General features: G+C 38.8%; 1 protein-coding gene across 5 annotated transcripts in view; it reads left to right on the top strand.

The window, feature by feature from the left end:
- Nucleotides 1-15,867, top strand: part of ttc6 (tetratricopeptide repeat domain 6) — a 50,484-nt gene that overhangs the window by 14,026 nt on the left and 20,591 nt on the right. For 3 of the 5 annotated variants that reach the window (XM_048190952.1, XM_048190955.1, XM_048190956.1), the window contains 16 exons: nucleotides 120-585; nucleotides 803-932; nucleotides 1,961-2,136; nucleotides 3,373-3,509; nucleotides 4,600-4,769; nucleotides 6,237-6,357; nucleotides 6,610-6,763; nucleotides 6,928-7,010; nucleotides 8,450-8,526; nucleotides 8,755-8,912; nucleotides 13,199-13,333; nucleotides 13,548-13,724; nucleotides 13,835-13,975; nucleotides 14,079-14,192; nucleotides 14,378-14,497; nucleotides 14,978-15,051. In XM_048190952.1, the coding sequence (XP_048046909.1) occupies nucleotides 120-585; nucleotides 803-932; nucleotides 1,961-2,136; nucleotides 3,373-3,509; nucleotides 4,600-4,769; nucleotides 6,237-6,357; nucleotides 6,610-6,763; nucleotides 6,928-7,010; nucleotides 8,450-8,526; nucleotides 8,755-8,912; nucleotides 13,199-13,333; nucleotides 13,548-13,724; nucleotides 13,835-13,975; nucleotides 14,079-14,192; nucleotides 14,378-14,497; nucleotides 14,978-15,051 (2,433 nt within the window). The remainder of the gene's footprint in view (nucleotides 1-119; nucleotides 586-802; nucleotides 933-1,960; nucleotides 2,137-3,372; nucleotides 3,510-4,599; nucleotides 4,770-6,236; nucleotides 6,358-6,609; nucleotides 6,764-6,927; nucleotides 7,011-8,449; nucleotides 8,527-8,754; nucleotides 8,913-13,198; nucleotides 13,334-13,547; nucleotides 13,725-13,834; nucleotides 13,976-14,078; nucleotides 14,193-14,377; nucleotides 14,498-14,977; nucleotides 15,052-15,867) is intronic. The other 2 variants (XM_048190954.1, XM_048190953.1) reach the window with 2 other exon arrangements.

A 15,867-nucleotide genomic window follows, 5' to 3' on the forward strand; every position in this document is an offset into this window, starting at 1 on the left:
CTTGTGTCTCATAAATATTCTAGAAGGAACAGTTTTGTACATCATCTTTCTTGACCTTTTTAAGTCTGTTGTGTTGTTTGCATTAATAATGTGTTTATCTTTCTTTTATTTTCTAAAAGGAGTGAGTCTCTGTGTCAGTTACCATGTGAGTACAAAACTTCTAAAGGGCAAGTTTCACCCTTCCTCTGCCTCAGTCTGCCTATGCTCCTAGATTTTGAGAGCTTTGCCACAGATCGTGGTGGAATACCTGACATCACATCACCCAGAGAGTGGGTTAGAGACATATGGGGCACCTGGTTTGACGAGGTCTTTCCTCCTCTGGAAAATGTCCAGAGTACAGGCTCTCTCCCTGCTGGTCTGGAGGAGAACCGGCTTCCACAAGACAAGATCCAGGATCTGGACAAAGTGGATGTGTCTGAGGTTTTGGATGAAGGTCTCACTTTAGGGAATGTGAAGCTTGAAGTGGCCAAGCTGACCCAAACTTTGACTGAACTTGGAAACCACGGTGCCTTTGACCTGTGTCGACGTGGAGCACTTTATATCAAACTTGGTTATCTCAACCAGGCCCTTGAAGATCTCAATGCTGTAAGACTTTTTTTTTTTGCTTTTTTATTAGCAATACATGCTAAGGTAAACATCACTAATACTGTTGCTTATAAGATATTATTCAGTGTTTGTTCATTATGGTTCATTTCAGAAATCATTATCCAAATCAGAACAGAACATTCTACAAATGCAACCTGATTTTCTGCTTAGTTTATTGTGTGCTAATGATTGATCTGTTGTTTTTCTGTTTTTAAAGGCCATCTCCCTGGAGCCCCATTTACTGGATGCCTACTGGCACAGACACAGCATCTACCTGCAGAGAAACGACCCCGATAGAGCTCTGGACGATCTAAACGTCATCGTTAAGAACAACAAGAATCATGCAGGTGTGTGCATGAGTCCACTTTCATTACCAGACAGCAGGAGAGACAAGATACTGATGCAATACTCGTGAATGCTGTCTGACCTCTGTATTGGGCAAAACAGAACCTGTACGGCTGAAGGGCACATATCAAAACAAGATAATAATAATAATATGGCTACATTCACATTGTCAGCTTTTGGAATTCACAACCGCATTTACTTGCAGGTGAGTCTTGAAAAGCTCTGTTAACATAGCAACTTACAGTAGCGTCTCAAATGCTGTCTGTGTCAACGTGCAATGGGATTCAAATCTGTATTCTCTTACCAGTAACCATAACGACAGTGACCAAAGATCAAAGATGGCGATGTCCATGAAACTGAAAAGTTTTAGCACATTTGACACATCCAATTGAGCCACCAGTTTATCCATCAAATCTTCATTAAACAACAGCAGTTTTTATATCAGCATAGAACACAGAACTGACGGGACCAGCTCTTTTGGAGAACAATGACTAGACCTAAAACTGTCAGGTTACACACAGCTTATATCTCCATTACTGTAAGTTACCGAAACCACACAGGAAAACCCACAAAATACAGTAAGACATGTGTTTGTGTAACACAGAGTGGCTTTCTTTCACTGTATGAGGTGACAGACAACTAGTTGTCCAGTCTGGTTCCATTCACACAGCATGGGTTCACCGATAATTTGGTTGTAAGACCTGATGATTTACAGGTATGATTTAGATTATAGAATGCAGTTGTCACTTCCGTAAATAACTGAACTGTGTGTGAACGTAACCGTATTAAGGACTCAAATACAGGACTGACAGTCGTATTCTGCTGCTTTGTGAACATGGCCTATAAATGAGCATTAATAGAAATGCTTGTTCAGTAGCAAAAGCCTACAATTAGTCAATCTGTTTAATAGTAAAGGTCAGAAAGGGGATGTAAAATGGCCATGTAAAAGTAAATTATTATATTTGTGGTGCACAAAACTTTCTTCAGAACAAAGTGTAGAAGTTAATGACTAATGCCAATTGTGTTCCAGACGCCTTCATGTCTAGAGCAGAAATCTACAAACAAAGAGGGGAAACTGCACTGGCTGCATTCAGCTACACCCAAGCTATCAAAGTCAAGCCAGATGATGCAGAGATCTACTTTAAAAGGGCAAAGATGTATGAGAAGATGGGCGAGATACTGCTGGCCATGGAGGACTACTCCAAAGTGAGCCCTATGAAACAATACAAATATATTTTAATTTACTGAAAGAAAAATCAGCGCTTGCAAGGTGATGATAATAGACCAATCGCAATTAAGTATGCAAATATTACTGACATTATTTACTTCCAGGAATATTAATCAAAGGGGTCATCTAATGAGGAATTACATTTTCCTTGATCTTCAGAGATAAGAGTTTATTTATGAAAATATACTGTAACTTTCAAAAGTCAAAACTTCTCTAAACTCTCCTAAGACCACGTATTGAAAAACAACAATGAATCGGAGTTTCAGGTTTTTTTTTTTTTATGTTTTATTAATTATTTTTTTTATTTGTTATGCTTTTTATTTTCTGACATGTAAAGCACATACAGTATTTAAAAGGTACTGTACAAATTAAATATATCAAATAATAACTATTATTATTATCATTATTATTATTAACATGTATTATCATATCATTCTCAAGCATCAGAAGAAATACAGCTAAGAGTTAATGTTGAACAGTTGTTCCTGGCTGTGTGTAGCACCTGCATATCCTTTTTGCAGTTGGATTTTGCCAGTTTATGCAGCACAAATTTCAGCATGAATTGTTTTGTGAACCTGACAAAAAGTGATACATGCTTCGCAAAAAAACTGTTTTTGAAGGATGGGAGAGTTAATAATCATTCTGTGCGAGAGAACTGCAAAGTTCAGCTTCTCATTTCACATGTGAAGGGGATGTTTCTTAAAAGCACAGCAGCAAAAATAAGCTGCTTAATGGTCCATTTAATTCTAGGGTTCAGAGAGAAGGTGGGAAATGGTTTTTAAAAAACTGAACTGACTTCTTTTTGGCTAAAAAAAAAAGCATTTGAATGGACTGCACATTATTTGTGTTTCAGGCGCTGTAAGAAGGCTTTCTTAATTATTGTATGCACATTTTAGGGGCTATAATTGTCTTGTTTTAGTTTTGGTGAACAAAATTAGTCAGTTTTATAGTCAGCAGGTGCATCATGCACTCTAAATATAATATATATATATATATATATATTTATTATATATATTAATATTCTATATATATATATATATATATATATATATATATATATATATATATATATATATATACAAGAGATTTGTTTGAATTCACAAATGAGTGCTGACAATGTGGATTATAGAAAATAGCTGCATAATTATTGCCTCAATGATTGCAGTATACATGGCACATGTAAGATTTCAAAATAAATCCTTTTTGACCACCAGACCTTCACCATCGACTCAACAAGGACAGATGCAATGATGGCTCATGGAATACAGTATTTCAACAGCTCCAAATGGATGGTGGCCCTGGAAGACTTCACCTTAATACTAAAGCAAGAACCTGGGAATGCTATAGCAAGGTCAGTAAAATTATGAGGATTATATACCCCATTCAGTATGCTCAAAGTGTAAGTTCACCGATTTTCACAAGTTTCATTTCGAAGGTTCATCCCCCGGAGGTCGCATTCGAAGGTTGCATACACCACAGCTCATCAAGCATTACCCAAAATAAAACAAATACATTTTCTTTTCAAATTACTTTCCAAATTTATAAATAATTTTCTTTCATTTAACTATTGTGAGAGCGCAACGACGCTGCCGTGAACTTGTTGGCATAGCAACGTGATACTTCCTGTTTCCTTTCCTGCCCGTGTATCCTACGAAGGACGTCTCTTTTAATTCTGGTTAAGGACACTCCGTATACCACATCCTTCACTGGATGCGTCCTCTGGAGGATGCAGCCTTCAATATTAAATGAAATGAGACACTGCTAAAGTACAAGTTTGGCACCGCAGTGCAGACCAAGGTTTCATAACCCTGGATAAAAAGCGATACTATCCTCGCTTCTGAATTACAAGTGTGAAACGTTCCTTTACCCAGGGTTTAAAGCAGTTGTTTAGAATGACGATAACGCAGGATTAAGCACAGTGTGAAAAGCCATAATGGTTTTTCAGATTGTACGTTGTGGTATTCTCTTCATATTTATGATTCTTTGCAGCCTTTATCCACTGCCTACAATGCACTGAAAACCAAAAGTAACTCACTCCCACTAAACGTTAACTCTTTGAATTCTTGCACTTGGGAACAAGACAGGTCAACACCATTGTGACTAAAAGTTTACTAAGAAGTATTTTGTGAGCAGACTGGGAGTGGCCTTAGTTGGCAACATGCCCAGTGCATTATGGGTGTTGAAGTTTTCCTACCTATTTGGAAAATAGAAAGACAACAGCCCTTTTTCTCTCTTTTCCCTAGTCAGGTAGCACTGATTTCATTTTTTTTTTAAATCTTTTTTTTTTGGCCTTTCTACCACATAGGCAGCCAAGTTAAATTAAAAACCCATTTTGCCAGTGGTTAATTACCCCTTTAATGTTTGTTTTCCACTAAATATAATTAGCTACAATACATCTATGTTGATTTGTAAATCCAATTATATTTTTTCACTCAATGCAGAACATACAGAGGAAGGATCTATTCCAAGCTGGGTCAGTTTGAGAAGTCTATTGAGGACTTTTCTCTGGCTGTGCACTGGGATCCCAGTGATTGGTTGGCGTTTTACCACAGAGGCTGTCTGCTGAGGGAGATAATGCCTGAGATGGCCTTAAAGGATCTCAGCACATCTGGTAATGCACATGCTTGATATAACACATGAAAATTTTAGTTCTTTCACAGTTTCTCTATATAAAGATACCTTGCCAACATGAGAGCCTTGATGAAAACTGACATCCATAGGCATTTTTAAGTAAACTGCTGAGGTCTGACACTTTATGTTGAGAACACAGTAGGAAAGGCAATATTACAAATAGTACACTTTACTGATGTTACACATGGGTGTTTTTCTTTATTTTTTGTTTTTTTAGGAAGCCCATAGGAAAGAAAAAGTCAGAAACAAGATCTCTCAGTTGTTTCTTCTAAACAGCAATGAGATTGTGTCTGCTTCTCAGTATCTTCTCAGTAATTTCATGTAACTTCTAGAACTGCAAAACAAAATGTCTCAAAATGTGCTCAGATTTGGCGTGATATGAAGTTTGCATTCAAAAGTCAGAGATTTTAATACGAACATAAACATTTCACACCACAGTTTTCTGAACTATGCCATTCAGATCAATTTTATATTGCTGAACTCATACTGTATGTCAACAGTTTGTTTCCTAAGGCCTTTTTTTAGCTTAGATTTCATAAATAGTCCGGGGAGGGAAATCCTGTTTTTTATGTCTTTAATCTAAATCTTTAAATGAAACCGTTCTGCACACAATTAAACATGATCAGTGTGGCCATCTCATCACAGACAGCTGCATCTGTTGAATCAGGTAATATGAGGATGTTAATATCACTACTCAGCCAGGAGAACAAATAAGAGCCATCCAATCTTATCTTGTATGATTTTGGCAACTGTAATCTGCTGCTTTGATCTCTGAAGCTTACAGGAATATTTTCTCACTATTGTCTCCTACAAACTGAACAGCTTCATCAGTAAAGACTTTCACACTGCCCACCTAAGCACCATGGTGCAGTGTAACAGGAGCGTAGGCATGACTAGAGTTTCGGCACCAAGCCTACTTTTGCGACACATACCATGCAGAAAATACTTTGCAGAAAATGCACTTTAAGTCAATTTATCAACATATTCTTTTGCAGTATATGAAGCAATATAAAATATTGGAGCAAACCAGTCAACCAGTCAACCAGTTCCACATGTTGACAAACTTTGGATTCCATTCCATGTGGATTAATGACCATTTTAAAGTAAATGCAATTTTAATGTAATGTTCATTAAGCTTGTAATAAATTGCAATGTAAAACTCCAGAACTATTTCATATTTTATTGCAGTTATTAAAAGAAATACTCAAAGACTTTTTTTGTGTATAGAGCCATGCAGCACTCAATTCAGCACTTTGAAATACTGTATTACAATAACTACACTGCAATTTATTGGCAGACACTTTGAAAGATAATGAATGCGGTACATTTGAGATCCTCAGAGACCATATGGCTCCATATATATGCCAGAACTTTATGCTAAGAAGTCAGAAAAAATCCAGATCATCTCATTAGCCATGTTTTATCTATATATGTATGTGTGTCATAGTTCTGATCAATGACAGCGCAGAAAACCTGAGTGCGTTCCTGCACCGCGGTCTGGTCTACACGGCACTCCGGGACTGGCGGCAGGCTATGGCTGACTTTGAAGTTGTGATTAAACTTGACAGGTGATGTCCCAGCCTCCTCCACTCTGCGACGAAAAGACCTTCATTTTCTTTTGTTGAACGAGTGTACCAAAGGCAGGCCATAGTTGAGGATAAGTTTACTGAAGCTTGAAACTCTTTGAAACTCACTTTTCAAAAGATTTTTTCTTTGTAAAATGTGACAGTCTCTGAGCAGCCATGAGTTAAGCTAAAATCAATGAAATTGTATCTGAGTCATCATCTCTCCTCTCTGTGTGCACCTCTCTAATGTCACAGCAGAACTGCGGCTGTTGCCCATGTCAGTTTGGGACTGATCTGCATGCTGAAGATGAACCGAAATTATGAGGCCATCAAAAGATTCAGTAATGCATTGAAAGCAGACCCCACCCATGTAAAAGCCTATGTATGCCGAGCCAGAGCCTATTACAACGTAAGGGGATGTTGAATGATTTGAAGTGCCACATAAAAAAGATGAATAAATGTTTTATCAGTGTATTCATTTTAAAATAAAAAAGCATCACTGTTACTATTGTGCATAGTTGTGGTTATAGCCCTAGTAATTTTGTAAACTAGTAAACTTGTATTTTTCCACAGGTGAATAATCTGAGTAGAGCGGTGAAGGATTTGACTCAAGCCATACATATGAAGCCAGATGCTTATGATCTGCACATCATGAGGTTATTTGGACAGGTTATTTTGCAAAACTTTGCATGACCTTGAATATTTTATTTCTCTTAGTTCTTGAGTTTGCTGCTTGGTTCTTAGAGATTAAAAACCTAATATGCTTCCTCTCTAGGTCTTAATTAATCTAATGCAAGGATGTGAAGGATAGAAATACAATTTGTTCAATAGGCTGTAATGTTAACTGATAATGTCTTTTCAAAAAAATACAAAAATAAAAAGGAAACCATGGGCTGTGGAAATTAGACATGAAAACCTTCTGTCCCTCAAAACCTTGTTTCCTTTTGTGTCAATTTAAAAATCTAACATTGACTTGGTCCATGGCAACAGGCCCTTATTGCTTTTAAATATCTGGGTAACACTTTATTTTACAGTGTCTTTGCTACACATGTTACATGGACTTGCAGTAAAAAGAATAAATCATACATAATTAAAAGCAACTAACTCTAAACCAAACCCTATTCCTGACCCTAACCCTATAGTAAGTACGTTGTTAATTAATATTTGTCAGTGCTTAACTGGGTGAGACTTTAGACATTCTATTATCTATAAGTAACTTTGTGACTACATGCCAATTTAAGCCGGGTGCACACTGTGCGATTTTGGCTACAATTTGGTCATCTGAGACAAATTTTGAGAATCCTAAAAGATTCCTGTAATCCTAGGCTAAAATCTGTAGTCTTTCATTGCTAGTTTGACATGTTCACCGACAGCCGAAAATTAAACAAATTTTTCCTCCAACGAAATTTGGCACACAGTCCTGCAGTGTGACTTTTCCTACAACAAACATCAAAATGTCTTCGTTTTTCAAAACAAGCCGTGATCAAAATTAACGCTAGAGATGTCTTTGTTAGCCACCATTTCAGTCCTGTGTGTAATGCAGCTCACAGTCACCGAACATGCGTGGGTTGATGATGCAAAACTCCGGACGAGTTTTCATGTGCTTTTCCGTTTTTTTGACTGTCGTACTGTCTGACATAAATGACAGCTTAGATCCCACAGTGTGACATGAGGATCATGTTCATACAGTCTGACAAGCAACAATCGTAAAGGACTGTTATAAATCACACAGTGTGCACCCGGCTTTACTCTCAGTATTAGTTATAAAGTATTAGTTGACTGTCTGCTTAATATCTGCTTGCTTAATATCTGTCTGCTTAATATCTACTTTATTTTGATGGTCCCCAACAGTACATCAACTTATTCTGGTAACCTGAACCCTAACACCTAACCCTAACCTAACAGTCTACTACAGTCTACAAATACTCTAATGAGAGTTAGTTGACATGTAGTTGCAAAGTTACTTTTCAGTAGAATGTCTAAAGTGGACCATCGAAATAAAGTGTACCCCTTAATTGTATAATTACACTGTAATAAAGTGTAGACAATATCTGATATAGAGAAAAGATGTTTACTCTTTTCTATCCTTTTTTAGAGGAAAGTACTTGTATGAAATGAATCAATTTGACCTGGCTACCCTCTGCATAAGGTATGCAGCGGAAATGAAAACAGGTAATGATGATCTTATGTTAATTTCACTCTAAAGCAAATTGCAAGCATACTTTAAGTTCCTGAAATATCTCAGCTCTTATCTCTGCCCATCATTTAATGAGCATCATTAAATCATGTTAGGCCACCTGGCTCAACTGAGGGTGAAGTAAACCTTGCAGGGAAATGTGGTTTATGTTGCCATAACAACAACTAGACCAAGCTGTAAACCTCTCCTCCTTTCCTTCACAGCTCTGGTTTTATCACCGGTCCAGCAAGCTGCCATCCAATCGTTCCTGGGGAATGATGCCAATGCCATTGTCTGTCTCGAGGAAGCGGTCGATACATGCCCTTCTCTTCCACACCTCATTCTTCTAGGGAGGATGCTGATGAGGGAATACAGGTTCACAGTGAGTCAGAGACCTGTGCAGGGTGTATCTCAGTCATGGCAGAACTAAGCCAGCAAAACATCAAACAAACTTCTCCAAAGACACCAACACTCAAGTGATTATTAATAATACTATTTTTAGCAATTTTAGAAGTACACTAAAGGCTCCCGTATACTTCAAACAAAGTTCTTTTTTGTTCTTCTTTTAGGGGTAAAACGAAGTTCGAAATGTGTGACCAGCGATGTACTGTAAACGAACATCTGACGCCACCCACACTGCTGAGATCGACGGTTAGATGAATTTGTAAATATGTGCCATGCACTTCCTTCTCAGTAACAAAATAAACACAACAAAAATGAGAAAACAGCATGCATTTTTTATAAAAGGCATCAGAAAAGCGTCTGATCATAACAGCATGGGCATTTTAGCACGAGCTCTGCAAATTAGCACTCCAGACACGTCACGTCTTCATATAGCACTTTATTCAATAGATTGATTAAAATCAAGCAGCTTTACAGTATTAAACATGAAAAACAGTGTTAGTGCCTCATTTTTTTACAAGCACAACTTCATTTTGTACTATAAAGCGGCTATCCAGTGTGTTCATGTTTTCACCTGCGGAGCTCTTACCTCGACGAACTCAAACACACGAAATGAGTTAAAGACACGTTCCACACGAGTGAAGGCGGAGCCTCAGCACACACCTCCTATTACGTTATCGTCACTGACCAATGGTAGTACGAAGGTGTTTTGCAGCTGGAGCGAACTTTTCCTGAAAGTTCGCTTTGGCAAGCCGTTTCGAACTTCCAAAAAGAACACAAAACGAACTTCATTTTGGCCTGATTTTGTTCGAAAAGACGTCACATCAGTTCGTTCTTCGATTTCGTTTGAAGTATACCGGGGCCTTAAAGTGATAAACTAGAGGCTGTGCATTATAGTTATATACAATACCATTCAAACTTTTGGAGTCAGTTCAAATTTTTTTATGCTCACCAAGGCTGCATATATTTGATGAGAAATACTGTAAAACAGTAATTTTGTGAAATATCATTGCAATTTAAAATAACTGATTTATTCCTGTGATGGGAAACTGAATTCAGCATCATTACTCCAGACTTCAGTGTCACATGATCCTTCAGAAATCATTTTAATATGCTGGATTGCTGTCTCATGTGTTTGGGTTGTACCTATGCTGAGTCAGCTTTCGTGGATGGTGCATGTTCTCATTGCGAGAACATGACCATGGGGATGTTGTGGTCACACTTTCTTTCTTATATAGGGAGAAAGTCACCTCAGTTGCTCCTTGTCCTGATCCTTCTGTCACTGGCAGCAAGCACTGAAGGTGATCTGGGGATGACAATGGAAGCATTCCCCCCAGGTGAATCCCCACAAGCCTCCCATTCCTTGGCACGTTTCTTCTGCCTGGCCAAGTTTCCAGATGAGTTTGATGGCTCACGTGAGGGTGAGCTTAATTTCTCATTCGGGGCTCGAGAGGATGATGAGTTCTCAATCGCAGCATTGGAGGGTGGTCTTATGCCTTCTGATTCTGAAGACTCAGCTGGGTCCCCGCCATCTGGTATGGTTGCCCAGTTTGAGGCTGATGCTGAGTTGGCAGCCATGCTTGCCCAGTACGCCGCGGACATTGGACTTGAGTGGATCCCTTCACCGTGCCTTGAATGCTTGCGGTTGAATGATTGGTTCCTGGGCTTGGAGTGCAGTTCACAGCCTTCCTGGAAGTGCATAAGTAGCTCACAGAGGCGTGGAAGGCACTACATGGTGACGGTGGTGTATATAAACCGCCAACCACCAAAATTTGCTCCCTTGTGCAAATATGCATTTCTCTCAGTGAGCCTGATTACACAGATACTGTGCAAGGTCAGGAAGGATGGAGAACAAGTCTTACTTGTTGCACTGTACTGGCCTCTCAGAGCGCACTCTCCTCATACAAGCCATTACCTGGTGGATTCCCCTGAGATAGGACCTTCTTTCTCAGGGACAGGGCAGAATTTGGCACCCGCGCCTGGTCCCTTTGGGACCATAGCGGCACATCACAATCCATTGGACAGTAAGTCCCTAAGGAAGCACAAGCTGATTATCAGTTTCCTCAGAGGCGCAGGGAGAGAAAAATCCTCAAGGTTATGCCTTATTCCCTCTTGGGATCTTTCTGTAGTTTTGCTGGGCCTACATAGAGCCCCTTTTGAGCCCCTAGAGTCAGCTGAGTTTAGTGCCCTCTCTTTGAAGACAGTCCTACTGACTGCACTCACTTCCATCGAGAAGGGTTAGGAACCTGCAGGCATTCTCTGTTAGTAAAACGTACCTTGAGTTCTTTCCAGCATGCTCTCACGTAATCCCAGACCTAATCGAGACCCAGGCCGGGCTACAGTATGTGCCCAAAGTTCCCACTACTCCATTTAGGGATCAATTGGTGAACTTGCAAGCGCTGCCTTGTGACAAGGCAGACCCAGCCTTATCGTTGCTGTGTCCAGTGAGCCCTGTGTGTTTACTTGGACCACATAGAGAGCTTCAGGTGCTCTGAGCAGCTCTTTGTCTACTTTGGATGATGGAAGGGGAAGGCTGTCTCTGAACAGAGGATTGCTCATTGGATTGTGGATGCAATTTCTTTGGCATTCCAGGCCCAGGATGTGCTGTGCCCCCCAGGACTGCAAGCACACTCCACCAGGAGTGTTGCATCCTCCTGGGCATTAGCGAACAGTGCCTGTCTAGCAGACATCTGTAGAGCAGCAGGCTAGGCTACACCCATTACCTTTGCAATGTTTTACAACCTCTGGGTTGAACCAGTTTCGTCCTGTGTGTTGAGTACGAACAGATAAACTACAGGCAGCTGGCTGGGTATATTGCTTGCACAAAGTCCCTTTCCTCTCCTTGAGGTGATAATGTGCACTTATTGGTCCATATGAGTTCCCCACTCTCAGTAAACCCTGGACGCCCTTCTAGCCTTCAGCATTTATCAAGTCAAAGTCGGCGGAGGAGTTCGCTACCAGACCCAGTATTCCTGGTATGCCCCTTTTCAGATGAGCCCTTGTACTTGGGCTAAGTGCTTCATATGTGCTGATTGCCTGATGATAATCCCATATGATGTATTCTCCACTGTTCAGTTTCCCCGTTGGTAAACCCTTTGTCTTCCCCTAGAAAGAACCTTGCTCCACAAGTCACTATGCTGCTTACATGGGGCACTGGGAGGGTAACGACATAGCGAGTGCACTTGTAACCAGACACACAGTAGCTAGCCAACATCTGCACTGCCAAACCTCGTAAAACAGTTCAGTCAGTTGTGGCATTTTCCATAGGGGACCCCTAGTTTCATCAGATTGACACAATTTCAAAGTGACTGACATATAGTCTTGGTTACTAACCTCCGTTTCCTTTATGGATGGAACAAGACATTGTGTCCCTCCTGCCACAATGCTGAACTACCTGCTGAAATGGCCAGGAGACTGTCTCTGCTCCTCAGCACAAACCTGAATGAGTGGACGCCCACCATCTCCTTTTATACCCATATGCCTGGGGGAGTGGCATTTGCAAATTTCACTCGCCAGTTTTCATTGGCATTTTCTGTAATATCAGAGGTGTTTTGGGGCTCCCAACTGCGACCTCTAGTGCCATCACATCAACACAATGTCTCATTCCCTCTATCAGGGAACAGAGGTTACAAAAAAAAACAAGACGTTTTTTGTTTGTTTGTTTTTTACAATAAAAACATATTTTGTAAGATTATAAATGTCTTTACGGTCACTTTTCATCAGATTAGATTAACTACTGAATATTTTAATTTATTTTATGAAAAAATATGTATTTTATGAAAAAAAAATGTTTTTTAATGTTGTCTCTTGCCTAGCTGTTTCCTGTTTACAGTTGCCAAGCAATATTTCTATTTTATTGCTTTATAGCAACTTGTCATATTAGAGAATTTAAAAGAAATGCGGTGTGTGTGCAATAGCTATTTCATCTTTTGTCTTGCTGAACTATTTTAAAATTGAATGTGTAAGCTCATTATTCCTGTAGCTCAAACACTCGAGCATGGCACTAGCAATGCCAACGTCATCAGTTCAATTCTACTGGAATGCATGAAATTATAAAATGTATACCTTGAATGCAGTGCAAGTCGCTTTTGCATAAAAGCGTTTGCTAAATGCATACAGTAAATGTAAATGCAAAAGTCAGTATTATCTTTCAGCATTCTATAACTTCCATTACCTCTGATGAAGTATCTTTTTGTCCCTTAGTAGGCAGTATTGTAATCTTTCAATGCTGCAAGTTTTCCAGGGTTTATATTGTGTCATACACAGGAAGCAGTAGAGAGTTTCAGAAAGGCCCTGTCGCTTCTGGGTACCAATAAAACTAAACTCAAAACTGCACAAGAGGCTGCGGAGGTCTTCTATCATATCGGCGTGTGCTACATGACACAAATGCTTTTGTTACAGGTAATAAATTGAACAATAAAATCAACATTAAAACAATTAAAAAATGTACCCTATTCACTTTCTTAATACACATTATTATCTGTGATTCCCATCCAAAAACAATAACGGAGAAGTAGCATTTCATCAGATTCTAAAGATGTGATCATTACAAACGAAACAGATGGAATCACAACCATGTCTGTCACTATTCTCTCATCACCTTTTTTTAATGTAGGAGAGTGAAGACTCTCTCCTCCTCCAGGCTTTGGATGCTTTTAACAGTGCTGTGAGAATGAACCCAGACCATGCTGAGGCTCTCCATCAGAGAGGCCTGTGCCGCGTGCATCTACGAGACTTCACAGGTGTTCAGGACTTTAACAGAGCACTCCAAATCAACCCCAACCTCTATCAGGTACACCTTGATTCAAGCTTAATGCTTGGTCTGTCTGAACTGATAATGCATCATCATATTCCAATGTTCAGATTTAAAACATGTTTTTTTCTTTTCTGTTTTTCTCCAAGGTGCATCTAAGCCGAGCTGCCCTTTATGGGGCTGAAGGACGATATGCAAAGGCTGTACTCGACTGTAATGAAGCTATCAGGATCCAGCCCAAGTGTGTCAGAGCATACTTGTATAAAGGAGCTCTTAAATTCTATTTGAAAGTTAGTAAAAATAGTACGATTTTGAGCGTAATTATCTCTCGCTTGAGGCTGATGCTCTCTGTGAAATTTGAGAGAAATGTTGCACATTTATCATCTTTTTTAGGCATACAAGAGTGCAGTGGAGGATCTGACAATGGCAATCCATGTTGACAGTACCTGTTCATTTGCTTATTACAACCGCGCCGTATGTTTTCAGGAGCTGCGGGATTATGAGCTGGTGACGTTGTTTCTTTTCATGTCCCTACTTTTCATCTGCTTTTTCAAATCAGCATTGTATGCGGGATCATATATACAGAAACGTATACAAATGCAGGATGTCTTTTCATCACAATTGCACTTCTGCATTTGCATTTTCTGCATATTTATTCTCGTCCTCCGCATTACTTCTCTTTAATCTTCAAGGCTCTCAGAGACTACAGCATTACGCTGCTCTTGGACTATAAGAAGGAGCTTGAGCTCAGAGTGTTGATAAACCGTGGCCTTCTCTATGTGGAGCTGAATGACTATAGCAGTGCCCTTCAGGTAGGTCAGAGTTATAAAGAAAAAGAAGCATTGATTGCATCAGGCCTCTGAATCTCAATAATCTGTTTGTCTGAAGGATTTTGAAAGCACAGTCAATGAATCATGTGTGAGGTTTTTCTTATTTCTGTATTTCTTTTCAAAGCCAACATGAAATACCATTTGCAACATATTTTTATATCTATAATTAGAATATTTTCAAATGAAACAAAAAAAAGTATGGCAGGACATGATTTTATCCACTGGGAATTGGATTGTCAGAGTATGAAGCGGTGGTTGGAGAGGATAATTTGGAATAATATGGACTGTTGAACAATAAGACCAAGAATAGGTTTTAATAAAGGAATTAGAGTACATTTTGTGTTATATTGACTTTAATAACATTATCATTGAAGCATTAGTAGTAATATAATATTAGTAGTAGTATTATATTTTATAGTGTGTGAAAAATGCTTTAGTAAACATTATTGTGTTTTGTTGTAGGATTTTAAGGCAGCAGCACAGAACCGACCAGAGGATGTAATAATTCACCAAGCACTAGGAGTTATTCACCACAGGTGTGCATTTATTTTTTAGTTATTATTGAGTATGATATTCACAATGCTAAATTGCCAAGCTTAAGTTGAGAACCATTTTCACTCAGCAGTCAGATTATAATATCTGCTCCACAGCATGTTAAACGTCTATTGTGTTTAAAATAAAAAATCAAGGTTTTGAGCCCTCTGAGACTCCATCATGGCAGTTCATGTGGTTTTCTTCACTGAGAATTTCTGAGAACTAACAATTCATTGAATTTAGATAAGTTGTTATTCTGCTCTTTATAGTGAGATGTTGAATGCACCACTGTAAAGAGGTGATTTATATAGTATTGATCTGTATGCGGTCATATTGTGGAAAATCAATTTTTTGACTTTAAAATTATGTTAATGTAAACTTGCAAAAAGGCACAACTGAAAGTATGGCTAAATTATGGCAGCTTTTGACACAAGAAGCTTGGAATATACACACTAACATTCAAAAGTTTGGGGTCAGTAAGATTTGTTAATGTTTTGTGTGGAAAAACAAGTGTGAAATGTGAAAGACGTCTTTTTTGCTCAACAAGGCTGCATTTATTTCAAATATTTAAATCCCAAATACAGTGAAAAAAGTGATATTGCGATATACAGTGATAACTAAGTTAGTTCTATTTAAATATATTTTAAAACGTAATTTATTCCTGTGATGCAAAGCTGAATTTTCAGCATCATTACTCCAGTCTTCAGTGTCACATGATCCTTCAGAAATCATTCTAATATGCTGATTTAGTGCTCAAGAAACATTTTTATTATCATAATTAAAAATAGTTCTTTAAATAAAATCTTATGGGCCCCAAA

Source organism: Megalobrama amblycephala, linkage group LG5, assembly GCF_018812025.1.
Source record: "Megalobrama amblycephala isolate DHTTF-2021 linkage group LG5, ASM1881202v1, whole genome shotgun sequence".
In the NCBI taxonomy this organism is placed as follows: domain Eukaryota; kingdom Metazoa; phylum Chordata; class Actinopteri; order Cypriniformes; family Xenocyprididae; genus Megalobrama; species Megalobrama amblycephala.